This window comes from Microtus oregoni, unplaced genomic scaffold, assembly GCF_018167655.1.
Source record: "Microtus oregoni isolate MIOR12 unplaced genomic scaffold, Mior012 000006F_ref0000085, whole genome shotgun sequence".
NCBI classification, from domain to species: Eukaryota; Metazoa; Chordata; class Mammalia; order Rodentia; family Cricetidae; genus Microtus; species Microtus oregoni.
This window is the reverse complement of record NW_024543065.1, coordinates 39,352,439-39,380,384: the sequence shown is the minus strand read 5'-3', so window position 1 is coordinate 39,380,384 and position 27,946 is coordinate 39,352,439. Positions and strand designations below refer to the sequence as shown.

Genomic DNA, 27,946 nt, shown 5'->3' with positions numbered 1-27,946 from the left:
AATACTGACGAATATCTTGCATATCATCATAGAACCTTCATCTGGTGATGGATGGAGATAGAGACAGAGACCCACACTGGAGCACTGGACTGAGCTCCCAAGGTCCCAAGGAGGAGCAGAAAGAGGGAGAACATGAGCAAAGAATTCGGGACCACGAGGGGTGCACCCACCCACTGAGACAGTGGAGCTGATCTATTGGGAGCTCACCAAGGCCAGCTGGACTGTGACTGAAAAAGCATGGGATAAAACTGGACTCTCTGAGCATGGCGAACAATGAGGGCTGGTGAGAAGCCAAGGACAATGGCACGGGGTTTTGAACCTACTTAATGTGCTGGCTTTGTGGGAGCCTAGCCAGTTTGGATGTTCACCTTCCTAGAAATGGACGGAGGGGGGAAGACCTAAGACTTACCACAGGACAGGGAACCCTGACTGCTCTTTGGAATGGAGAGGGAGAGGGAGAGGAGTGGGGGGAGGGGGAGAAGTGTGGGAGGGGGGGGAGAAGGGTGGGAGGAGGGGGAGGGAAATGGGAGGCTGGGAGGAGGTGGAAACTTGTTTATTTTTTCTCCTTTTCTCAATAAAAAACAAAATTAAAAAAAAAAAAGAATTTACAAGGATGGCCCCAGTTAAGACTCTAAACAATAGTGCAGAGGATGTCTAAACTGGCCTTCCTCTTTAAACAGATTGATGACTACCTTCATTGTCATCATAGAACCTTCATCCAACAACTAATAGAAGCAGATACAGTGATCCACAGTAAAGCATTCAGACTAGCTTCTGAAGACCAATTCATGAAAGGGAGGAATGATAATGTGAGCAAAGAGGTCTGGTGTATGATGTTGATACCCACTGAAAAAGCTGACGTAAGATAGTGTTACCTCACTGACTCTGGACTGATTGTGAGGGAACCTGCATAGGATAAACCTAGGACCACTTATGCACAGGACAGCTGTGAGACTTAGAGAGTCTGTGGGATCATTGGCAATGAACAAGGATTCTTCCCTTGAACTGGCTTGAACTGGCATCTTGGAGCACATTCCTTTTGGAGGAATACCTTGCTCAGTCTAGATATAGGGCAGGGGGCCCTGGTCTTGCCTCAAAGTGAAGTCTCAGTTTTTATTGACTCGCCATGGGAAGTCTTGCCCATTGTGGGGATTAGATGGCAGCTTGGCAGGGAAGGGTGGAATACAAGGATTAGAGGAAACATTGTATTAAAACATTCTTGATAGAAAAAAGAAAAATAAATAAATAGGCACCATACAATTCAATAACTATTGAAACCAATGATGAAATTAAACATATTTGATTGCTGGATTCATACTATTCTTACATATATTGGAATAAGATTAAAGCTTCATGAGATTTATTTTCAAGTAAGGGGGTTCTCCTCAACCTGGAAGAATAACATGATGTCATTAGAAGGAATGGGATCATCATATTATCTGAACAGACTCCAGAAATGCAGAATTTTCACTTCAAAAAATGTAAAAGTGAGAGTGTGTTTGTGGATATATATATATATATATATATATATTCAAAGAAAGAAGAAAAGGTATTATTTGAGATGTAAATGCATAAAAGAATTTTGTTAAAATACCCTCTAAAGCCAATTTGATGAAAATATAACACTTGTATGCTAAGCTGGACAAGTACACACAACCATTAAGTGAGAAGAAAGTTTTGTGAACTGAAGAATAAAATTAATAGTAAGTTAAGCAGAAGTGCGCAGCAGAGGTGTAAATACTGAGGAAGGTCATACAACATGTATGTGAGTGTGATATGATGGAATCTCTTAGGTTATCTATTAATTAAAACAATAGTAATTATTACACATAAAACAAAACTGGGTACATAGCCAAACTTATACTGATGTAAATTTCATTTGCACTCTTGAAGTCTGATTTTTCTGATTCTCGAGTTAGAATAATTTTCAATTTTCTGAGAAAGGGGCTGTTCAAACTTCTTTGCAGGATTTTGAGATCATACTCCTCATACTATGTCACCTTGACTATCCTTAACAAGGCAAGGTGTTTATTCTTGCTACAAATTGGAATCCCATGTCACATTGATATCCATGGGAGGGCTGATATTTTCTGAATGGAAACAGAGAAGGAGGAGATTGTGGTTAGAGGCAGATGGGAGGCAGGGGAGGTCTGAGAAAATGGGAGGGAGATGAAACTGTTGCTGGGATATACAATAAATAAATACATAAAGAGGAAGTTGATTTGCTTTGTGTTCCTTTGAGAGACTCTTCCTGTCATATCCTTCTCTGTCACATCTTAGTCCCCCAGGACAGCTCATCACAGAATCAGAGCTCATGTCCATTTACATGGTGAGCTTCAAATGTACTAAGTTCAAAAGGAGAACTCCAGGCTGGGAAAAGGCTTATCAAGCAAATGGACCTAAGAAACAAGCAGGTGTGGCCATACTAATTTCTAACAAAGTTGACTTCAAACTTAAATCAATCAGAAGAGATGGAGAGGGACATTTTATACTCATAACAGGAACAATTCATCAGGAAGAAGTCTCAATCCTGAATATCTATGCCCCTAATATAAAAGCACCCACGTACATAAAAGAAACATTGCTAAAACTCAAGGCAGACATCAAACCGCACACACTAATAGTAGGAGACTTCAACACTCCTCTCTCACCAATGGACAGGTCAATCAGACAGAAACCTAACAGAGAAATTAGAGAATTAATGGAGGTAATGAAGCAAATGGACTTAACAGACATCTATAGATTATTCCACCCAAAGAGGAAAGAATATACCTTCTTCTCTGCAGCTCATGGAACCTTCTCGAAAATTGACCATATACTTGGTAACAAAGCTAACTTACACAGTTACAAAAAAATATTAGTAACCACCTGTGTCTTATCAGATCACCATGGATTAAAGTTAGAATTCAACAACAATGCTACCCCCAGAAAGCCTACAAACTCATGGAAACTGAACAGTCAACTACTGAACCAAACCTGGATTAAGGAAGAAATAAAGAAAGAAATTAAAGTCTTCCTTGAATTCAATGAAAATAAAGAAACAACATACTCGAACTTATGGGACACTATGAAAGCAGTCCTGAGAGGAAAGTTCATAGCACTAAGTGCCCACCTAAAGAAAACAGAGAAAGCACATACTGGAGACTTAACAGCCCACTTGAAAGCTCTAGAAAAAAAAGAAGCAGACTCACCTAGGAGGAGTAGAAGACTGGAAATAATCAAATTGAGGGTGGAAATCAGCAAAATAGAAACACAGAAAACAATCCAAAGAATCAATGAAACAAAAAGCTGGTTCCTGGAGAAAATCAACAAGATTGATAAACCCCTATCCAAACTAATCAAACGACAGAGAGAGAATTTGCAAATTAATAAGATCAGAAATGAAAAGGGGGACATAACCACAGACACAGAGGAAATTCAGAGAGTCATTAGATCTTACTACAAAAGCCTGTATGCCACAAAACTGGAAAATGTAAAAGAAATGGACGCTTTTTTAGACAAATACCATGTACCAAAACTAAACCAGGACCAGGTGAACAATCTAAACAGACCTGTAAGTCGCGAAGAATTAGAAGCTGTTATCAAAAACCTCCCTACCAAAAAAAGCCCAGGACCAGATGGTTTCAATGCAGAATTCTACCAGAACTTCCAAGAAGACCTAATACCTATACTCCTTAATATATTCCACAATATAGAAACAGAAGGGTCATTACCAAATTCCTTTTATGAAGCCACAATTACTCTGATACCAAAACCACTCAAAGACTCAACCAGGAAAGAGAACTACAGGCCAATCTCACTCATGAATATCGACGCAAAAATCCTCAACAAAATACTGGCAAATCGAATCCAAGAACACATCCGAAAAATTATCCATTATGATCAAGTAGGCTTCATTCCTCAGATGCAGGGCTGGTTCAACATACGAAAATCTATCAATGTAATCCAGCATATAAATAAACTGAAAGAAAAAAAACCATATGATCATTTCATTAGATGCTGAAAAAGCATTTGACAAAATTCAACATCCATTTATGTTAAAAGTCTTGGAGAGATTAGGGATACAAGGGTCATACCTAAATATAATAAAAGCTATATACAGCAAGCCGACAGCTAACATCAAATTAAACGGAGAGAAACTCAAAGCCATCCCACTTAACTCAGGAACACGGCAAGGCTGTCCACTCTCGCCATACCTCTTCAATATAGTGCTTGAAGTTCTAGCAATAGCAATAAGACAACATAATGGGATCAAGGGGATTCGAATTGGAAAGGAAGAAGTTAAACTTTCGTTATTTGAAGATGATATGATAGTGTACATAAGCGACCCCCAAAACTCCACCAAAGAACTTATACAGCTGATAAACAGCTTTAGTAATGAGGCAGGATACAAGATCAACTCCAAAAAATCAGTCGCCCTCTTATACACAAAGGATATGGAAGCAGAGAGGGAAATCAGAGAAGCTTCACCATTCACGATAGCCACAAACAGCATAAAATATCTTGGGGTAAATCTAACCAAGGAAGTGAAAGATTTATTTGACAAGAACTTTAAGGCATTGAAGAAAGAAATTGAAGAGGATACCAAAAAATGGATGGACCTCCCTTGCTCTTGGAATGGGAGGATCAACATAGTAAAAATGGCAATTCTACCTAAGGCAATTTATAGATTCAATGCAATCCCCATCAAGATCCCATCAAAATTCTTCACAGATCTGGAGAAGACAATAATCAACTTTATATGGAAAAACAAAAAACCCAGGATAGCCAAAACAATCCTATACAATAAAGGATCTTCTGGAGGCATTACCATCCCTGACTTCAAACTCTATTACAGAGCTACAGTAATGAAAACAGTGTGGTACTGGCATAAAAACAGAGAAGTCGACCAATGGAATCATATAGAAGACCCGGATTTTATCCCACAAACCTATGAACACCTCATTTTTGATAAAGGAGCTAAAAGTATACAATGGAAGAAAGAAAGCATCTTCAACAAATGGTGCTGGCACAACTGGATGTCAACCTGTAGAAGAATGAAAATAGACCCATGTCTCTCACCGTGCACAAAACTCAAGTCCAAATGGATTAAAGACCTCAATATCAGCCCGAACACACTGAACCTGATAGAAGAGAAAGTGGGAAATACCCTACAACCGATGGGCACAGGAGATCGCTTCCTATGTATAACCCCAGAAGCACAGACATTAAGGGCAACATTGAATAAATGGGACCTACCTAAACTGAGAAGCTTCTGTAAAGCAAAGGACATGGTCACTAAGACACAAAGGCAACCTACTGACTGGGAGAAGATTTTCACCAACCCCACAACAGACAAAGGTCTGATCTCCAAAATATATAGAGAACTCAAGAAACTAGACTTTAAAATGCTAATTAACCCAATTAAAAAATGGGGCACTGAATTGAACAGAGAATTCTCAACAGAAGAAGTCCAAATGGCCAAAAGACACTTAAGGTCGTGCTCAACTTCCTTAGCAATCAGGGAAATGCAAATCAAAACAACTTTGAGATATCATCTTACACCTGTCAGAATGGCTAAAGTCAAAAACACCAAGGATAACCTTTGCTGGAGAGGCTGTGGAGGAACGGGTACCCTCATCCATTGCTGGTGGGAATGCAATCTTGTGCAACCACTGTGGAAGTCAGTGTTTCGGTTTCTCAGGAAATTCGGGATCAACTTACCCCTGGACCCAGCAATACCACTCTTGGGAATATACCCAAGAGATGCTTTATCAAATGACAAAAGCATTTGTTCAACTATGTTCATAGCAGTATTATTTGTAATAGCCAGAACCTGGAAACAACCTAGATGCCCTTCAATGGAAGAATGGATGAAGAAAGTATGGAGTATATACACGCTAGAGTACTACGCTGCGGTAAAAAACAATGACTTCTCGAATTTTGCATGCAAATGGATGGAAATAGAAAACACTATCCTGAGTGAGGTGTCCCAGACCCAAAAAGATGAATATGGGATGTACTCACTCATAATTGGTTTCTAGCCATAAATAAGGACCACGGAGTCTACAAGAGGTGAACCTAAAGAAGAATCTTCATCTGGTGATGGATAGAGATAGAGACAGAGACCCACACAGGAGCGCTGGACTGAGCTCCCAAGGTCCCAAGGAGGAGCAGAAGGAGGGAGAACATGAGCAAAGAATTCGGGACCACGAGGCGTGCATCCACCCACTGAGACAGTGGAGCTGATCTACGGGGAGCTCACCAAGGCCAGCTGGACTGTGACCGAAAAAGCATGGGATAAAACCGGACTCTCTGAACATGGCGAACAATGAGGGCTGATGAGACACCAAGGACAATGGCAGGGGGTTTTGATCCTACTTAATGTGCTGGCTTTGTGGGAGCCTAGCCAGTTTGGATGTTCACCTTCCTAGATATGGACAGAGGGGGGAGGACCTAGGACTTACCACAGGGCAGGGAACCCGGACTGTTCTGTGGACTGGAGAGGGAGGGGGGGAGAGGAGTGAGGGGAGGGGGAGAAGGGTGGGAGGAGGGGGAGAAGGGTGGGAGGAGGGGAAGGGAAATGGGAGGCTGGGAGGAGGTGGAAACTTGTTTTTTTGTTTATGTTTTTTTTTCTTCTTTTCTCAATAAAAAAAAAGAAAGTATGAGATTAGAAAAATCACTGTATATTAATTTTAGGGGTGGAAACTCAGACTGCCATTACTTTGTGTGGATTTTTATCAAAAGTCATTTAGTATGGAGGTTAACACAGTTGGCCATTCCCTAGTGTTCTGTGGGCATGCTACAGTTGGTAGCGTGTTATTTAGGGGAGGGCTCTCCTTGGCTAGGGCTGCTGAGATGTTTTCTATACTGAACTTCTTTCAAGTTAGACATTCAACTCAGTACAGAATGGCTTCAAGCCTTTCCTCATTCACTTCCATGCAATCTGCATAAAGATATGGGCCTTACTAAAGGTATGCTATTTGTTACTATTTGTTAAAACAATGACTTAGAAAGGTTTGAAGCCTTAAGGAAGAATAAGCATCATCTACAAAGGTATGAAAGAATAAAAAGGTAAGCAAGTCCATACAAGCAATCCTATACAAATCTGATGGAAAATATCATTACTGAGTATTTAATACACACTAAAACTGTTAAAGTCAATATTCTAAATATTGTCACTCAGTCCTTTCAATAGCCAAATAAAGGACACATTGTAAAGACCCTTTTCACAGTAAGGATCAAAGATGCTGCTGAGAAATCTTAAAAAGTCTAAACAATTACAAGACCAAATTTTGCTTCTCTGTTTTCTAAGATTTCTTGGCTGTTTTTCTTAGCATATCATGAGTCCATTCTTCCCTTCAATTCTAATACCACTTCCCAAAGTAAAATCATCAAAACGTCAGGGTTGGACTACCTGATACCTTTTCTAGTTTCACCTCCTCCCTTTCAAAGCCTGAAATCACAAGCAGATCACCTCAAACTGTGATCTCGCAATTCAGTCAGCTGATGACATGCAGGAAATGTCTGGCCTAATGCAGGAAGTCAAGAGATACTGGTAGTACCTTTGAAAAGTAACTTGACCAGGCCGATTGTACACAGAAGCCTGGCAATTTCAAAGAAGGCAAATTATTTAGTCAGAGTCACTATATTTTCACCATAAAAAGTCAAGGTAATGAAAATCATGATATTACTTTTTATTTTTGGGGGTGGGGGTGAGGGAGTCTTATGTGTCCCAGGCTAGCTTCAAAGTTACTACACAGGCAAAGATATCAATGAAATTTTGCCTTCACTGCCAAGAGTTAAAACTGCAGGACTACACAGACACACATGGTCTATTGGGTACTGGGGATTAAATCCAGAGCTTCATGTACGCCAGCCAAACACCGTACCAGCTGAGTTACAAACACACCCAGCCCAGGGATGGGCGTGAAGTCCCACGCCTAGCTGAGGAACTACTGACAATCCCCAGAAGAGCTGCACTTCTTTAAGAGTGTGCCCCTCGTGACTCAGCCCGTTCCAGGGGAAGGTCACATAGCCAAGAGTATACGGACAGCCCACCTGCACACAATGGGTTTGAAAAACAAAGATGATGAACGGGTAGGAAATGGAGGTGGTGGCAGGTCCAGGCAGAGTGAGGGGAGAAGCATGGCTATGATCAAAAGATACTCTCAGAAATTCTCAAAGAATTAATAAAAAACTTAAAATGAACCTGTTAAATTCTAAAAAAAAAAAGAAAAAAAAAAGGAGAACTCCAGTCCTGTTTACCTCATATTAGATGCTAAGTAAATCTTACAACCAAGCAGAGAAAAAATTGCCCTACTGGTGGGGACCAGCCTCAACAAAAGTACCACTTGCCAGGGTAGGAGGGTGGAGATTTAGGAAAATTTGTAAAGAATACTGACCAATATAATCTGTGTAATTGTATCACACATGAAAATTTTTATGACTACCATTGAAATCAAGACACAGAAGCCATCCAGCAGTGCAAAGAGATCTACTACATGGCTCATATGTGGCCATGTCTACCCCCTTCTTCCCCAGCATCCAAACACCTGGCAACTTTGAATCTGCTTTCCACCACACAATTTTCTCTTCATGGTCATATGCAAACCAACTGAGACATTAAAAGATTTACTGAAGAGTCCTTGAGATCCATCCAAGTTGTCATATCTTTCACTAATTTGTTTTTTTCTTAGTTGCTGAGTAGTTTCAATGGTGTGTTCATATCATATTTGCATTATTATATTTGAGTGAGTTCTTTATCAATAGTATATAGTTGGATCATATTTTACAGATTCAATCAGTTGATTTGTGTATTTTGAGTATATTTTATACAATTAAAAAAGAATACAAAGCTGCATTTTAAAATAATAAAAGAGAATAGTACTGAGAGGGAGTTCCAATAAGTACTGAAATTGCTTACATATACTTTCCAATTGGTTAAAATATTCCAGGCTCCAAAAAGAATGAGTAAGATTTAAAAAAAAACTGTATTATCATGATACAAGAAAATGAATAGAGCAGTTGAAGTTCTTTGGCTATATCCACAGTTAAATATTCTGCTGCTATCTCAAAACATTCTATAGGCAAACTACTCCCTAGTTGGAATCCAATGATACCTCTTTAAAGGAAATGGAACCTTAGTTGGACCCTGAGACTTTTGTTTGAGGTAGAAGCATATCTACTCTCTTTTCCTGAAATACAAGGACTGGCTATTAGCAACACGTGTTGAGAATAACCTTGAGAAAGCAGAACTCTCTGATCTAAATCTACTTGGGACTTTTGTTTGAGGTAGAGACACAATAACCTTGAAGGAATAGAGATACGTTTCAACTCTCTGACTTTTGGTCAATTTGGAAATAAGCCAGTATTTTTGGGCCTCCTTGGCCTATTTTTGTTCTGCTTTTACTGCAGTCCATATCCATCCACTGAAAGAGACTCATCAGCTCACACTCATCAATGCAACCTCACAGTGGTAATGCAGGTTCTAGAAGGCAAGCGAAAAGAGATGAGTTGGAAATTGGTATAAGAAGAACTTATGAGTAACTAACCTGGAATGTTTCCAGATGTTGGTCCTGAGCAAATTCTATCATGGTCAATATGTAATTTATTTCAAAAAGCTTGCTTAAATTCAGGCAAAAGAAAGCAAAATATGCCTTGAGCTGATGGTCACTTCACAGTATCTTTCCTTTGCAGATTTTCACAAGACATATTCACAACCACTACAGAATCTAAAATGAGAAAAAACCTGTAGTAAATCACAGATAAAGCAGGAAAATTTGTCAAATGACTAATTGATCTATGAAAACTGATACTCATGGAGGGAGATATGAGGGAGATTATGTTATAGACAAAATATTTGCCTTATCTTCTATTTATTTTTTGTTGTTTGGAGGAAGTATAATAGATATGATTGAGTGTTTGAAATGTAGAACACAGAATCTGTAGTGATCTTGGTGAATATTCAAAAACATTTTACAACACTATAAATGTAACTGATTCTATGGGGATTTGGATGACTGTAGAACAGCAGGATTCAGAAAAATTTAGAATTGCAGCTGATTATTTGTTCTCAAGACAATGGAAGCACAGTATTTGGTCAGATATTCTGTTACTGTCAGTCCTGTAGTATAAGCCCACTGTGCGAGCTGTGTGAAACTCACTTTCTCTAACCATGGAACTCTTGTTCCCTGACAGGGATTTTGTGAGAGAATTCAAAGTGTGCAACTACGAATTTTGACTTTTTGTGTCCTTCCTGTCTCAATGTGGATCATCTAACGAAAGCCACTGACATCATTTTTAAAGGCATTAACATAAAAATATTGTTCTGGCAGTCATGGCCAAAATTTTTCTCACAATGACATCCCCCATGGAGCCATAATTTCCACAAAATTAAATGATGTCATGAAACTACCTGAATTTTCCTCATATATATTTCTGAATTATATTTGCATCATATGCATATCAGGTGCACAGCCATAGGGGAAGAAAGTGTCCAAGATTCCCCAGAGGCGAGGAATCACCTGGGAAATAAAGGGATCATGAATACACAAATAGCCTCTGCTTTTGCTGCAGAAATACAAGTAGGTGGGAAAATATGGGCACCCATATAATATGCTGATCTGAAGAGCACTTCACAAGAAACACTGCCCAGGCTTCAAGGAGGACAAAGATGGTCGCTTTGATTTTTCTCTTCTTTTTCCTGAACATTCCACTTCTTGCGTCCAGGTTCACTCAACCCAGGTGCTTTTGGAGAATGTATGAGAACAAAGAAACGGATGAAGATTTGGTGACAGGTTGTGTCTTCTACCTTATAACAGAGCAGCGGCCTGTGGAGAAAGATTATTTCAACCATATTCTGAATATACAGTAAGTTTCTTTGAATTTTCTATGTTAATGTCATCATAAATATTTCATGTGGGGATAGAAGTATTTGTACATCCACAGGCCTTTATTTCCATAGGACAGTGTTCACTGTCTCTTTAAAGTAAGAATTTTTTTGTTGTATAAATGTTATGTTTGGACATTTAAACTATTGAGCTTGTGACTAATTGTAAGTAGTCAGCGCACAACCAGCTTATCAGAACTCTATTGATCAATGTTAAAATGCTGAACTTTTGAAATCTTGGTTTAACAATAGCATAGAAGGGGAAAGAAATCCGAACCATTTCCCATTTTTCATATATCTTAAATCATCTTCTTCGACCTTGACAACTTGCATTGACACACCGTAAAGCATTTTCTCTGACCCTTAGAACATACTAAGCTCTCACACCCTCAGACTTTTATACACCTCATCACTTAGACCCTCAGCGTAGACTTTGACCCTTTCTCTTCCCATTTAATCATTTGCCAGAGACACAAGTAGTCATTGCTGAGAGCAGTCATTGCCAAGCAAGTTCTTTTAAATAAAGGAATAGTAAGAGTTACACCTGAGACCCGTTTATCCTTTGCTAGGAAGCCTGTTAATAAGACAAACCTGCCGGACTGGTAAAACTGCCTGTGTCAAATCTGGACAGAGGAGAAAAGAATGTTCATGGGTTTTAGCCCAAAGCTATAGATTTGGCTGTGACTCAAAGGTGTGAATCTACTCCAGCTGTTATATAGACACCTGTTAGCTGCTTTTTCTACAATGTGGAGTTCAGTACAGATTAATGCTAACTTATCTAAAGCTTTTATCTCTTTTGTAAACTGAAAAATTCGTGTAAGTTTTAGGGATGGGCACAAGGGTGTGAGGGTGGACTTGGGAGAAATAAAAAGCAAGTGTGATTGGTACATTATATGAATGGATGGAAAGAGATAACACTATCCTGAGTGATGTAAGCCAGACCCAATAAGAGGAACATGGGATGTACTCACTCATATTTGGTTTCTAGCCATAAACCAAGGACATTGAGCCTATAATTAGTGATCCTAGAGAAGCTAAATTAGGAGAACCCAAAGAAAAACATATAGGCATCCTCCTGAATATTAACCTTCAGCAGGCGATGAAAGGAGACAGAGACAGAGACCCACATTGGAGCACAGGACAGAAATCTCAAGGTCCAAATCAGGAGCAGAAGGAGAGAGAGCAGGAGCAAGGAACTCAGGACCGCAAGGGGTTCACCCACACACTGAGACAATAGGGATGTTCTACTGTGAACTCACCAAGGCCAGCTGGCCTGGGTCTGGAAAAGCCTGGGATAAAACCGGACTCGCTGAACATAGTGGACAATGAGGACTGCTGAGAACTCAAGAACAATGGCAATGGGTTTCTGATCCTACTGCACGTAGTGGCTTTGTGGGAGCCTAGGCAGTTTGGATGCTCAACTTACTAGACCTGGATGGAGGTGGGGGTTCCTTGGACTTCCCACAGGACAGGGAACCCTGATTGCTTTTCGGGATGGGGGGGGGAACTTAACTGGGGGAGGGAGAGGGAAATTGGAGGCGGTGGCTGGAAAGAAACAGAAATCTTTAATAAATAAATAAATTTAAAAAAAGAATAAATCAATTTTTAGTTTATATTTAAAAAAAGACATAATACCATTTACAGAAAAGACTTGTCTTATATTTCCTAAATTCTCTATAGGCATATCCACTGAAAGATGGGCATTGGCCCACACTCATAAAAACACTCTCCCATTATTGGAAGGAGTCTGCTTGGTGGTTTCTGGTCACCTGGCTATCTTAGTCCTGAAATAATCACACAGAAAAAGTATTATTTAAATCACTGCTTGACCCATTAGCTTTAGCTTCTTATTTGCTAACTCTTACATATTAATTTAGCATGTCTCCATTACTCTGTGTATCACCATGTGACAGTGGCTTTCCAGCAAAGTTCTCAGGCCTCTGTCTCTGGTGGCAGCAGCTCCATGATGTTCTTCTGACTCTGCCTACTTCCTCCCAGCATTCTGTTCCATTTTCTCCTCCTACCTAAGTTCTGACCTATCAACAGGTCAAGGGAGTTTCTTTATTCACTAATGGTAATCACAGTACACAGATAGGATTCCCACATCACCTGGTGTCAGAAGTGGGATACAAGCAGTTCCTTGCAATAACTAATTGATCTGCCAATCTTGTGGACTAAATCTATGTAAAACCTGAAAATGCTTAAAAAAACAAACAAAAAACAGCATTAAGCATGGTTTTGTAGTTGCATTTTCTTGGATGGGCTCTCTTTGCTAGAGGCAGGCAGAGGCATGGCTTCTTTGGGAAAGAATTTTTTGGTTTGGTCCATAGCAAGTAATAAAATCCAAGCAGTTTTGAAGTGCAGCTTCCTGGGCCATGCTTCCAGCACAAACTCTGGCTTTGGAGCATTTCAACAGTATTTTTGGGCCTGGGTGTTTGTGTGCCCACTCAGAGTTGGAAGGCAAGTGGATGAGACTATGTCCGTGGCTCTGTGCTCTCTGCCTAGGCAGGTGGAAGTATCATGTTTACTAGGCTTGTACAGGTGGGAGGGCAATTTTGACTATTATATATGATTATCTATTAATCTGTATCTCTAATTATACATTACATTTTTGATGAGCTATACAGACAGAATGCTTTAATCAAGATCAGAAATACATATACATACAACACTGTAGCAGGAGATGACTTATTAAATAAAACCCCATTCTATTTCAGTTATTATCATCCTAAGTGGGCCCAAGTAAATGCCATAGATTACAATAATTGATGGACATTCATCAATGTGTGAGATTGTAAAACATGTGCTAGGGTGACTAATACTTGTAACACACCTAGCTGTGAAGAGTTTTCCCATAGGTATACAGTTACTCTCTTGAATGATCTGATGTGATTCCATTATCCTCAAACTGCATCAAGATTGGAAGCAAGAGACCTGTCCATTGTAAACATCATATGTGTTCCTATTTCTCCATACTTCATTTACATACATTAAAATCACTGCCCTTTAATCTCAAAGTTCACTTCTCATTCTAGTTTTGCTAAAAAAGGAATTATGAACTGTGAAATATATGCTCTCATTCTTTGAAAGGTGTGATTGACTCTTTCATTTTCACTTCCTTGATTGACAGCCCTGGTGTGTGATTGTTAGCAACACATTAGAGGGGGAATAGGGCACTTACATACTAGCACATCTTTGCCATTATTTTAAAAACAAAGGTATTGTCTCTCTGTATCTAAATTGTTTGTTTTCTGACACTTATTTCCTATGTACCTCTTAAATTTGTTTTCAGTAATTTTGCTAATTATAACTCTTTATTTTACCAATGTGGAGACTACACACATTTTAATTTTTTGTATTGTTAATAGTTGTTATCAAACACAGAAATTTAGTGCACTGGGAACTATAACTGCTCAAGGGATTTATGTTTCTTAATGTTTGAGAGAAAGGAATTGGTGTTTGGGCTTCACAAGATCTAGTCTCCAATTCCTGTTGTGTGTTACTAAAATTTTCAATGACACTTTTTCTGTGTGGTAATAAAAATATTCAAAAATAATTTTGAAAATATATATGTAAATACATAAGGAAATCATAGTAGTACAATATTTAAGTGGGAAATTGATGTGGGAGTGTCATATATCAATCTGTTGATTTCATTGGTTAAGCAATAAAGAAACTGCTTGGCCCTGTGGGTGGAGTAAACAGAACAAAATGCTGGGAGGAAGAGGAAGTGAGGTCAGACTCCACAGCTCTCCTCTCGGGAGCAGACGCCTGAGAGAGACACCATGCCCCGCTCCCGGGCAGACACACGCCATGAAGCAAGCCGCCAGGTTAGACATGCTGAACCTTTCCCGGTAAGACCGGTGCTCACCGATTATTAGAGATGGGTTGATCGGGATAACAGAATTAGCCAGTAAGGGCTAGGGCTAAAGGGCCAAGCAGTGTTTAAATGAATACAGTTTGTGTGTTGTTATTTCGGGTATAAGCTAGCCGTGCAGGCGACTGGGGTGTTGGGGACGCAGCCCCGCCGCTCTTATTACTACAGGAAATAGGTTCATTTTACACTGTGTGAATCATTTAGAATGAAAAAGTATGATTAATGTTCAATGGTAAGATTATATGAAATGACTAGGAAGAGACAGAAGTTACTGCTCTTCCCCAAAAAAATAAACACAAATTGGTATCATTCACTCCCAACTTGCTTATTACCCACTCATACTACAGAAAGCCTCATAAACATTTTCCTCAGATTTTATTACTTATCATCTTCTATTTTACAAATATGTTAAACTGACATATACAAATTAATGTAGGATGCTATTGTTGTGTTAGTGTAACTGGAAATGTAGTCAAAGCAGTTTTATAGTATAAAAAACAACTGGTCAGAAGTCTCCAGTTAGAATATATGACATTCTGTGTAAACATAAATGAGGTGAATAGTACTTAGAAGGTAGTACATGGCCTTAATCTCTGCAAGAAGAACCTGGAGCTGGTGTATCTTTGTACTTTTGAGGCCAGTCTAATCTGTAGCAAATTGTTATTCAAAACCTTGTAATCCATTCTCTATTAATTACCCACATTAACATTAATACTGTCTATATACATGTTGAATACATACATACAGCTTTACAAAATACATCATTGGTATTTAAATTTTACACCTCCATTAGATAAATTAGTAAAAAAGGAATAACACAAAGATCAAGGGCATATATTAACTATAATGCCCAGTGCTTATAAAGAATTGAAAGCATAACAGCCAAGTGTTTCCCATACTATTGTACACTCAACAGGCATTATTTGACAGTTTTATCAAATTTAGTTTATTTCGTGAGAAAATATGATAAACTCATAGGCTCACATATCTCTTAATTTTTTTTTTTTTTTGCTTTTTTCGAGACAGGGTTTCTCTGTGGTTTTGGAGCCTGTCCTGGAACTAGCTCTTATAGACCAGGCTGATCTAGAACTCAGAGATCTGCCTCCTTCTGCCTCCCAAGTGCTGGGATTAAAGGCATGCGCCACCGCAGCCCGGCGTCTCTTGAATTTTTCACATTGATCAATGATTTCAAAATGCATATATGAATAGGTTTATTGTTTGGTTAAAGCCTCCGCATTGTCTATATTTTTAGAGTAAGCATTTTAAAATAAGAACTTGAAATCACACTCTTTTTTTAAAATATTTATTTATTTATTTATTATACAATATTATGTCAGTGTATATGCCTGCAGGCCAGAAGAGGGCACCAGATCCCATTACAGATGGTTGTGAGCCACAATGTGGTTGCTGGGAATTGAACTCAGGACCTTTGGAAGAGCAGACAATGCTCTTAACCTCTGAGCCATCTCTCCAGCCCCAAAATCACACTCTTTGAAAGGTGTTGATGCCTCACTTTATTTGTGGAAGATACACTCTAATGAACTTTTAAAGCTTTTCACGAGCTTCCAGCTACTTATATTATTCTAATCTCACAGCATAGGCCACTTGTAACATTATTGGCAGTGGTTGAGAATATGGTACAGCACATAATAATCCATCTATTGACTACTCAGGATCATCTGTAGATCTCTGTCCATATTAATCACCATACCCTTTTACAGAACAACAACTAAAAACTTCCAGTTTATACTGGCCTTAGCTTTTTCCATGGATGAAGTCAACAGGAACCCTGATCTTCTGCCAAATTCATCATTTGTATTTGAATGTCCAGAGGGTGGTTGTGCAACTGGGACAAAATTATATAGTCACTTTCACTTGTCTGAAGAAGTTCGTGATTTGCCCCCTAATTATATGTGTTATGAACAGACTATGTGTCTCGTGCTGCTTACAGGACCAAATTTGGCAACATCTGTGATGGTTGGGTCTATCTTCAACCTCATCGTACCTAAACAGGTGAGATTTTTGTTGTGACTTTGCAAGAAATTCTAACTCTGCTCTTATAATCCTAGTTGCTAAGAAGATTCTAAGTAGGATACTACTGTCAAATTTGTGTTAAACGGTGTCGTTCACAATTTTATTCATTTGTGATGGGTCTCATTTCCTTTTTTGAAATTGAGATGAGGGAAGAAGTAACAGATAAGGAGTTTTTTAAGGAAGTCTACACCTAAAGTAAGTTTACAAGTTCTTATGTACATGTGCTACCTCATGCTGCTCCCTGTGTTGTAGGTCCTGCAGATTACCTATGGACCTTTCCATCCCATCCTGAGCAATCGTGAACAATTTCCCTTTCTGTATCAGATTGCTGGCAAGGACACATCTTTAGCCCTGGCCATGATATCTTTGATGCTTTACTTCAACTGGAACTGGATTGGACTGGCCATCTCAGACAATGATCAGGGTACTCAATTTCTCACACAATTAAGAGGAGAGATGGAAAAAGTTACAGTCTGCTTTGCCTTTGTGAGTTTGATCCCAGTCAAGATGCATTTATTCTTGACAAGAGTTGAAGTTTATTATAACCAAATCATGACATCATCCACAAATGTAGTTATCATTTACGGTGACCCAGAGAGTTCTCTAGCTGTGGCCTTTAGAAGGTGGCGATCTCTAGGTTTACAGAGAATATGGGTCACCACCTCACAGTGGGATGGCACTACAACTAAGAATGACTTCCCACGTAATTCATTCAATGGGAAAATAACTTTTGCACATTATCATGCTGAGGTTTCTCATTTTAAAACATTTGTCCAGACACTAAACCCTCTCAAATACACAGACGAATTCCTGGCCAGGCTGGAGTGGATGAACGTGAACTGCAAAGTCTCAGCTTCTATGTGTAAAACCCTGAAGAATTGCTTATCCAATGCCTCATTGCAATGGCTAAAGGCACAGACTTTTGACATAGCCTTTAGTGATGAGAGTTATGACATATATAATGCGGTGTATGCTCTGGCCCATGCCCTCCATGAAATGCTTCTTCAGCATGTATATAATCAACCCATGGATAATGGAGAAGGACATTTTGCTCACTGCTTAAAGGTAATGTTTCCTCTTTAATATCAAATTTGATGTCATCAATGTCAATGTCTTTAAATGTCTGTGAAATGTTCCAATTTACTAAATTAGGGAATATTTCATACAATATAAAGATTTATGGAAATTTTTCTTCATAATAATGTAAATCTGGATGCTGGTATAAATCTTAATGGTGTGGAAGGTACAATTTGTAAAAAATACACTGATTTTGTTACAGAGTACCTGACTATCACCACAGCTATTCTAAAACTGTAAGCCCAAGTCCTTTCTTCTTAACCCTCTTCCTAATGAGAAGATGAATCCTTGCATATTTATTTTCAAATATTTGATAATTCTTTTTTGAGATGATTTTCACAAGTGTTCTAAACTGAATCTGCTCACACTGTAGGCACTTGGGACCTCATTTCTCATCCTGAGTGAAAGTAATTACACAGTAAACAGTGTCATTCTTCGATTAAGACATACATTTGTGTACATAAGTATGAATGCCTGGTTCTCCTTGCATATGGTTTCACGTTTTTGTGTTTCCAGGTATCTCTTATTGTATCTGTGTTAGTGTGTGTGTGTCTGTGTGTGTGTGTGTGTGTGTGTGTGTGTGTGTGGTTCTGTACATCCACATATCTATCTGTTTGAGGAACTGAAAATAAATTTCTTTTGTTCCAATGTCTTTCTGTATGGGAGTTTGTCTGTGCATAACTTCTGTGTTTCTTCAGTGCATGTTTATATGTGTTGGGTTCCTTGTGTATATTGTTTGAACATATTATATCTTTGTTTTTGTTTGTCTGTCTGTCTGTTTCTCTCAATCTATCTTTGTATATGAGCATAAATCCATCAATATCAATAGCTCTCTAGGTGTTTTTGGCTGTGAGTGTCTCCTTGTGTGTATTTGTAATTTAATTTGTGCATGTATTTGTGGCCCTCTTTATGTGTTTCACAGCTTTCTGTTTTTGTGTGTCTGTTTTGGTGCATATGTTTCACTGTGTGTATCATTGTTTTCATGTGTAAGTGTTGGCATTTGTGTATGTCTGTAGGAAATATGTAGATGCATTATGTATGTCTATATGGAAGTGAATCTCTGACTGGATTTCTCCGTCTCTCTTTCTTATGATGTGTATGTGTTTTCATATTGGTGTTTTGTATCCGCGTATATGTCTGTGATTCTGTTTGGTGCTTTTTTCTGAAAGAACTTAAATTCTAGGAACATTATGATAACTTTATTTGTCCACATGATTTACTGTTATTTCTCCTCTGGACACTTTCAGTAATATTGCCTTTAAGATGAAATAAAATACATTTTATGAATTCAAGAAAGGACACACACACTATAGAATGGTGTATCTTTTTCAGCTGCATTCCTTTCTGAGGAAAACACGCCTCACTAATCCAGTTGGAGACAGAATGATTATGAACCAGAAAGAAAATCTTCAAGAAAAGTATGGCATTTTTCAGATTTGGAATTTCCCATATGGTCTTGGACTTAAGGTGAAAATAGGAGAGTTTAGCTCATATTTTCCATATGGTCAACAGCTGCATATATATGAAGACATGATAGAGCATGCAACAGGAAGTAGACAGGTGGGTCTGACTTAACTGCATTCTTTTGCATTACACAGCAGTAACACAGACAATGGGATTGATTTGTGCTGTCTTATAATGAACTAAAAATAATTAGTCACTTTACAAAGCACTTACATTCCTCCTATTGTATGATTCTACATGTATTTTTGATGTGACAATTTATTAGTACTTTAAGAATTTTAGATATGCATACAATGAATATTTATCATTCCAGAATATCTTTCTTTTCCTCTAATATATAATGTATAATGACTGTTACTACTGTGCTATCTTTTGATTGATTTTTATTAAGCTCTACATTTTTCTCTGCTCCCCTTTCTGCTCTCCCTCTCCCGTTCATCCCTCCCCCCAAAAGTACACATGCTTTCAATTTACTCAGGAGGTATTGTCGTTTTCTACTTCTTGTGTAGATTAAATCTATGTATGTCTCTCCTACCATCCTCATTGTTGTCTAAGGTCTCTGGGATTGTGGTTTGTAAGCTGGTTTTCTTAGCTTCTTGTTTAAAAACCACTTCTGAGGGAGTACATATGATAACTATCTTTCTGTGTCTGGGTTACCTCACTCAAAATGATGTTTCCTAGCTCCATCCATTTTCCTGAAAATGTTAAGATGTCGTTATCTTTTTCTGCTGTGTAGTACTGCAGTGTGTAAATGTACCACTATTTTTAATCCATTTTTGGTAAGGGGCATTTAGGCTGTTTCCAGGTTCTGGTATGACAAACAATGCTGCTATGGACATAGTTGATGATATGTCCTTGTGGCACAATAAACATCTTTGGATAAATACCCCAAAGTGGTATTACTGGGATTTAGGGAAGGTGTTATTTCCTACTTTTCCGAGAAATCATCATACTGGCTTCCTAATGGGTTGTACAATCTTGCATTCCCACGAGCAATTAAAAAGTGCTCCCTTTACCCCACACCTCTCCAGCATAAGTAGTCATCAGTGTTTTTGATCCTTGCCATTCTCACATCACAAAGCCAGCCACACCTAACTTTATAGAAGAGAAAGTGAAAAGTACATTTGAACTCATTGGCAGTGGGGACCATGTCCTAAATATACAGCAGTACAGACACTGAGAGAAAAAATTAATAAATGTGACCGCCTGACCCTGTATAGCTTCTGTAAAGCAAAGAACACTGTCAATAATATAAAACAGCCTACAGAATGAGGGAAAAAAAAACTTCACTAACCCCAAATCAGACAGAGATCTGGTCTCCCAAATATAAAAAACTCAAGAAATAATTCATCAAGAGAACAAATAATTCAAATCAAACTTTTACTCAGATTCCTCAAATATGTGGAGGATTTGTAAAGCATTTACGCCTCAGGAAACACCATTCTTTCCAGCTCAATAGATATTTGTTATGCCCTTTCTCACTCTGCCTATTTAGCTGTATTTTTCTTTATAAGATGTCAGGCATTGCAGTGCTGTTTTTAGAGTTCATGTGTGTTATCTGACGTTTTATGAGACATTCCCTCTATTTCAGATATCTGTTCATCTTAGCTTTCTGTGAGGTTGCTGTGATTAAATATTGACCAAAATCTTATACAGGAGATGGTTTGATTGGGAATATGAATCACAGCAAAGAAATGACAAGGCAGGCAGTTATAAGGAGACGGCTTCGAAATCACAGAATCTGAAGGAACATAGCTTACTGGTTTTCTCTGAATTCTCACACAGCCCATACTAGGGACAGCACTGCCAAAAGTGGGCAGGGTAGTCTTATACCAACTACCCATTAATAAAATGCTTAAATAATTTGACACCATGCTAATGCAATATAGAAAAATGTTATAGTGAAGGTTCCCTCTAACTTATTAATGTGCTTTGTGTCACTGTGATGAAAATTAAGTAAAAAAAAAAACACTTTGAAAGCTCTACAGTGTTTGTTTATATCAAAAAAAAAACATTCTCCCTCCTAAATTTCTAGATATGGGAAGCTACTCAAATTTATATCAGTTTGTTTCCATACATTTGTATGCGTGGTATTATAAAATGTATTAAGCCTAATCTGATAACTCTTTTGGTGTATATAATACTAGCTAATTGGTATATCAACATGATAATGAAATATATTTATAGAAGCAGGTAAAACTCCCGACACCAGCATGTATCTGATTTTTCACAGATGCCGCCCTCTGTGTGCAGTGCTGATTGTGGTCCTGGATTCAGAAAGTTCTGGCAGGAGGGAATGGCAGCCTGCTGTTTTGATTGCAGCCCCTGCCCACAAAATGAAGTTTCTAACGAGACCAGTGAGTGTTTGCTATTTAGATAAATCCTTCACATCACATAGATCATCTTCTCTCAGTCATACTGAGTTGATCAATGGACCAAAAGACTATTGAAGAAATAAGATATAATGCTTTCCTAAGTTGATTCTTATTGTTCTTTGATTATTAACAAATTCATTTTAAAAAACTTGTTATACCATTATAGTGGCATTTCAATTGTATTTTAATAAATAAAAACTATCTGAAGATCTAAGAGTAAAACAGTCCCACCAGTCAGCCTTACAGACCACATTATAGTAACATACACCTTTAATCCCAGTAGCCACAATGTGATGTGCACATTTAATCCCAGTCACTACACTAGCTGATATAGAAATCAGGGGTTGCATACCCTTAGTTCCAGTGCTATATGCCTTTAGTCTGAGCCCAAGAGAGGGAGATGTAAAGTTCTCAGACATGGTCTGTTAGTTTAACATATTTCACATTTATTTTATTTTTGTATATCGTAGACAAATTTTGAATATTGATACCAATTTTGTATATGGATACAAATTTCAGATTAATTTTGTTATAACATATTGTACATGCATTTTGAATCTTGTTCAAAATATGGAACCTATACAGCTCATTTAACAATATAATGCTAATTCATAGTCCTTGAAAATTTGTATTATCAACTGTTTAGGAAAATAGAACAGAACAATCTACTCTAGAGAAGATAATGGATATTGAAGAAACTCCACATGGAGTTTACTTTCTTTGTGACAAAAGTAAGTCCTTGATGTAAAGTAAATTAGCTATAAGCCTTTGGACTCACCAAGATAAGCTACATACTAAATATTTTTCTCAATATGTCAAATGCAAATGGACTCCAATATGTGTATATATTTCTTCCCAGTATATATTATATATAGTCATTGTACATATTGTATAAAGTTTTTTATAATAGTTATAGCCTTCTTTTTATTATTTTTTGACAAAAAAGGGAAATGTAGAGACATTTCAATTGTACTTTAATAAATAACGACTGTCTGAAGATCTGAGGGTAAAACTGTTTTACTTTTCAGCGTTATAAAAGAGATTATGGTAAACAAAATAACCACCTTTAATTCCGGTAGCCACCCTAGTTTATATAGAAATCTGGTGTTGCATGTTTTTATCCCAGTGTTGCATGCCTTTAATTCAAAACCTAGAAGGAAATATAAAATGGGGTGGGGAGACAGCTCTCAGACACAGTCTCTTTCTCAGATTCCAAGAGGCAAGATTGCCATTTCAGACTGAGGTCAAAGTAAGAGCCAGTGACTGGGTGTTTTTCTTTCCAATCTTCAGGTTGAGACCCAATTTCTGACCCAAAGTTTTTACTAATTGTGCTTCATACCATGACATACATCTTTGATTCCTTGAAAGTCTAAATTTGCTGGACTTCTCTCAAAGAAACAGTTTTGACAGTCATACAACATTGTGTCTGAATTCTACCCAAGTGTGGAATGTTCTATAGATGTCTTTTAAGTCCATTTGATTAATTACATGTGTTAGTTTTCTTATTTCTCTTTTAAGTTTCTATCTGGTTGTCCGGTGCATTGGTAAGAGAGGAGTGTTGAAATCTCCTGCTATTAATGTGTGGGGTTTGATGTGTGAATTGAGTTCTAGTAATGTTTCTTTTACATATATGGCTGCTTTTATATTAGGGACATAGATATTCAGGATTGAGACATCATCTTGATAACTTTTTCCTGTTATGAGTATAAAGTGTCCTTCTCCATCTCTTCTGTCTGATTTTAGTTTGAAATCAATTTTGTTAGATATTAGAATAGCCACACGCACTTGTTTCCTAGATCTGTTTGATTAGAAAATCTTTTCCCAACCCTTTACTTGAAGTAGTGTCTCTCTGTGAGGTTGAGGTGTGTTTCTTGTAAACAGTAAAATGTTTGTTTCTGCTTTCGTTTCCATTCTCTTAACCTGTGACTTTTTATAGGTGAATTGAATCCATTACTATTAAATGATGTTAATGACCAGTGGTTGTGAACTCTGGTTATTTTTTTGGTGGTAGTGTTTGTGTGTTTCCCCTCTTTGAGTTGTGTTGGTGGAGGGTTGTCAGATGTCTGTGCTATTGTGGGTGTTTCAGACTTCTTTGGGTTGAGGTTTTCCTTCTACTACCTCCTGTAAGGCTGGGTTTGTAGATACGTATTATTTAAATCCATTTTTGTGATGGAATATCTTTTTATTCTCCATCGATGGTGAAAGAAAGCTGTACTGGGTATACTAGTCTGTGTTTGCATCCATGGTATGTTAAGGTCTGCAGCACATCTATCCAAGATCTTCTGCTTTACGTGGTTTCCTTTTGAGAAGTCAGGTGTAATTCTGATAGGTTTACCTATTTATGTTACCTGACCTTCCTCTGCAGCTCTTAATATTCTTTCTGTATTTAGTATGTTTTTTTGTTTTGATTATTATATGGCAAGGGGATTTTTTTGATCCAATCTATTTGGTGACCTCTAAGCTTTTTCTACCTTCAGAGGGAAGGTCATTCACAGTGAGATCATTTACTTTCCATTGCCTATGAATCAAAGATATAGAATACTCAGCTCCCTCTCCTGCACCATGTCTTTCTCCATGCCAGTATGTCCCAAGATCATAATAATGGACTTAGCCCCCAAACGTTAGGACATCCAATTAAATGTGATTGAAGTCTATTGAGCAAAAAAGTGTTTTATGACTGTCCAAATTAACCTGTTCAATCAAAATTAAATTATTTGTCCTATCAGAGGGTTCTACTTTTACCTTTATAAACTGCTATTTTCCTACAGGCCACACCTGTCTCCTCTAACCAGAGGCAGTGCCATGTACTCCCTGATCAAAACCCGTTCTATCCTCCCTTGTTGACATACCCCTATTCATTCTCTATCTCCTGTGTTTGATTCTTTTTCCCTACCCATTGTCCTCTTGGACACATCAATCCTTTTGGTTAAGAACTTGATCCTAGTATGTTGTGTGAAGACTCCAAGGGTCCCTACAGATTCTGTTTCCTGTTTGTTGTATGTCAGTCTGTTTTGGCTGGTGAAGTCATACAAGAAAATGTATCACATAACTTGTCCTATAGAAGACATGATCTCCATCTATTTCAGGGAAACGATTCATAAAAAAGGAAGACATCAAAAATCTCTCTAACCACAGGATCTGAGATATTAAATACACTCTGTGCAATACAGTGATTAATCATTTTAATCTCTGAAAACTCACTAGTTTCAGTCAATTCATCATAGCATTCAGAAAGGACTGAAAATATCTGTGTTTTGTGATAATATAAAATGTTATCACCAAGACAAACTTGAATAGACAACATATTATTTAATTTCATTTCCCATATTTATAATGAATGTTAAGAAATATAAGTATTGCTATGCAGCAGTGTCTCTCAGCTACAGCATCAACAAAGGACTCAGATATCACAATGTTTACTCAACACACTGAATTGAAATATTCTGTCAATAAAAGGCAGTAGTTGTAGTAATCATGCTTTTCTCTCTCCAGAAGATGTGGATAAATGTGTGAGGTGTCCAGAGGACCAGTATGCCAACAGAGAGCAGAACCAGTGTATTCAAAAAGATGTGGTCTTTCTGAACTACAAAGACACCTTAGGGATGGTTCTTACCTTAATGGCCTTGTTCTTCTCTGCATTCACAACTGTGGTTCTTGGGATATTTGTGAAGCATCATGACACTCCCATTGTCAAGGCCAACAACCAGAATCTCAGCTACATCTTGCTAATTTCACTCATCTTCTGTTTCCTGTGTCCCTTGCTTTTCATTGGGCATCCCAACTCAGCTACCTGTGTTCTGCAACAAATCACATTTGGAGTTGTATTCACTGTGGCTGTTTCAACTGTGTTGGCCAAAACAGTGACTGTGGTGCTTGCTTTCAAAGTCACAACTCCTGGAACAAGGATGAGGTATTTTCTGGTTTCTGGTGTTCCCAACTACATCATTGCCATCTGTACGCTCATCCAAATTATTCTCTGTACAATCTGGCTGCAATTTTCTCCTCCTTTTATTGACAGAGATGTGCACTCTGAGCATGGCCAAATCATCATTGTGTGCAACAAGGGCTCAGTTACTGCATTCTACTGTGTCCTGGGATACCATGGCTCCCTTGCATTCGTGAGCTTCATTGTTGCTTTCTTAGCCAGGAATCTCCCTGACACATTCAATGAAGCCAAGTTGCTGACCTTCAGCATGCTGTTGTTTTGTGGTGTCTGGATATCCTTCCTTCCTGTCTACCATAGCACCAAGGGCAAGATAATGGTGGCTGTGGAGGTCTTGTCCATCTTGGCTTCCAGTGCAGGCCTACTGGGATGCATTTTTATCCCCAAGTGCTACATAATTTTGTTAAGACCAGAGAGAAATTCTCTTCAAAAGATAAGGGAGAAAACATATTCCTGAACATACATTTCATAAATTGTATCTGACAACTACAGTACTGGCACAGAACCACCAAATACAATACAATGCAAACTGTATGAATGGCTAATGATTCTCATCATTTCTCCTAATGAGGAGGCACAGCAGTGTCATGTATACGACTTTTCTGTACAATGTCATCTATAATGATCCACACAGCCAATTATTTTATAAGATTCAATTTTTTCCAATTAGTGTACAGAGATGTATTCCTTAATTTCACAATCCCAGCAACATTAAAATAAACATTACGTAATTCTACTGATAAAGGAGTGAATGTGGAACTTTGAATGCAAATGAAAACAGAGAAAGCTTTTAGTAGAGTTAAATATTGCTATCAGATAGTAAAACTAATAAGGTCATTTTTGGAGCAAGAAAAGTGAATACCATTGCATCCTAGGAGTTAGAGAAGTAGAATTTAGGAGAGAGAAAAATGTATGATAAATAGATATAATGGATATTGAGGAAGATGAAATGTTTCTCTGCATTTAAAATCATGTGTGCTTTTTCTGAGGAAATGAGTTCACTATCCATTCCCCACAACTTGCAGTCCCTATAACAATAGCTCTAATGAAAGAATTACACTCTTCTGACTTCCAAGAACACCTACATTCCGAGGTGCACATAATAACACACTCAAAAAACGTACATACTCATAATTGAAGTTATAATAACTTTTAGAATTGAATTTATAAATCACTGAAATGGAACACTGGTTTATTTTTCCCCTTCATTAAAAATATTTTTCCCACATAAAGTCCCTGATTATGGCTTCTCCTGCCTTTATTCCTTTATTCTTCCATACTACTTCCCATAACCCCTTTATGTTATTTTATCCACTGCTTCTATCTCTCACTGCAAATAGTTTTCTATGGGAAAGTAAAAAATTAATACTAAGATTAAGAAAAGCTAATGCATTATGTTAGGTCAAAATTAGAAACATGAGGAAAGATCTAAAGAGAATCAATGCGAATCAGTCCCATGCGTTGCACACTCATGAATCCCATAAAATTTAACCTGAAACCTATAATAAATATTCAAAGTATCAGTAGGTTAAAAAGAGGGAATTGTTATACATATGTACTATATAAACACACACACACACACACACACACACACACACACATATATATATAATGTATGTATTGGTTAATATGTATGCTATGACAAGCTAACAATTAGAGACAAGGGGGAAACTCTGACACAACACTGGGAGACAAGGACATCCAAGAATTAGGTTGAGTGAATTTTCTGCTCACATCTCTTTCTGGGCATTCAAATTCTTTATTGAGACTTTTAGGAGGAAAGGCAATTATCATTAGTCAGTGATTATAAACTGGATTTTATTTCAGGATTAAGGATGAAACATGTGTTTACTTATACTTTCAGGTATGTAACCGCCACTGAGAAACACACATGTAAAAACTGTGCCTGCTGCTCCAGGTTTTGTGATTTCTTTGTGTTTCAATCCTGTTTATATAGAAGGCCTTTTTTCTTTGCTGTCCTCCATCCAGCCTCGCTTTAATATACTGTATATCATCTTCCATACTATTTTCTGTGGCTTGCAGGAAAAAATGTGAAGGAAACAATTCTTTTAAATTTATATTTATTTTCTCACCACCATGACGAGTTGTTGGTTTCTATATTTGTTTGTTTCTGCTGCTGAAAGTTTTTCTGATGATGTCAAAGCAAGGCACTGATCTATAAGTGTAACACAATGCCATTGCAAGACACTTGTTCTTTTTTTTTGTACATTAGGATTTGGTTTTCCTGTAGATAACTAGACCATCTAGTCTGTGATTTTTCTTCACCCAAGTAGTTTCTGGTTGGA

At 37.8% G+C, this 27,946-nt stretch overlaps 1 protein-coding gene across 1 annotated transcript; it reads left to right on the top strand.

Annotated features, from left to right (window-relative positions):
* Nucleotides 1-10,654: 10,654 nt before the first annotated feature.
* Nucleotides 10,655-26,097, top strand: LOC121449157 (vomeronasal type-2 receptor 116-like). Its single transcript, XM_041653412.1, has 6 exons — nt 10,655-10,851; nt 16,469-16,760; nt 17,034-17,846; nt 19,191-19,418; nt 21,556-21,679; nt 25,193-26,097. The coding sequence occupies exons 1-6, from the start codon at nt 10,655-10,657 to the stop codon at nt 26,095-26,097; spliced, it is 2,559 nt and encodes an 852-aa protein (XP_041509346.1).
* The last annotated feature ends 1,849 nt before the right edge of the window (nt 26,098-27,946 follow it).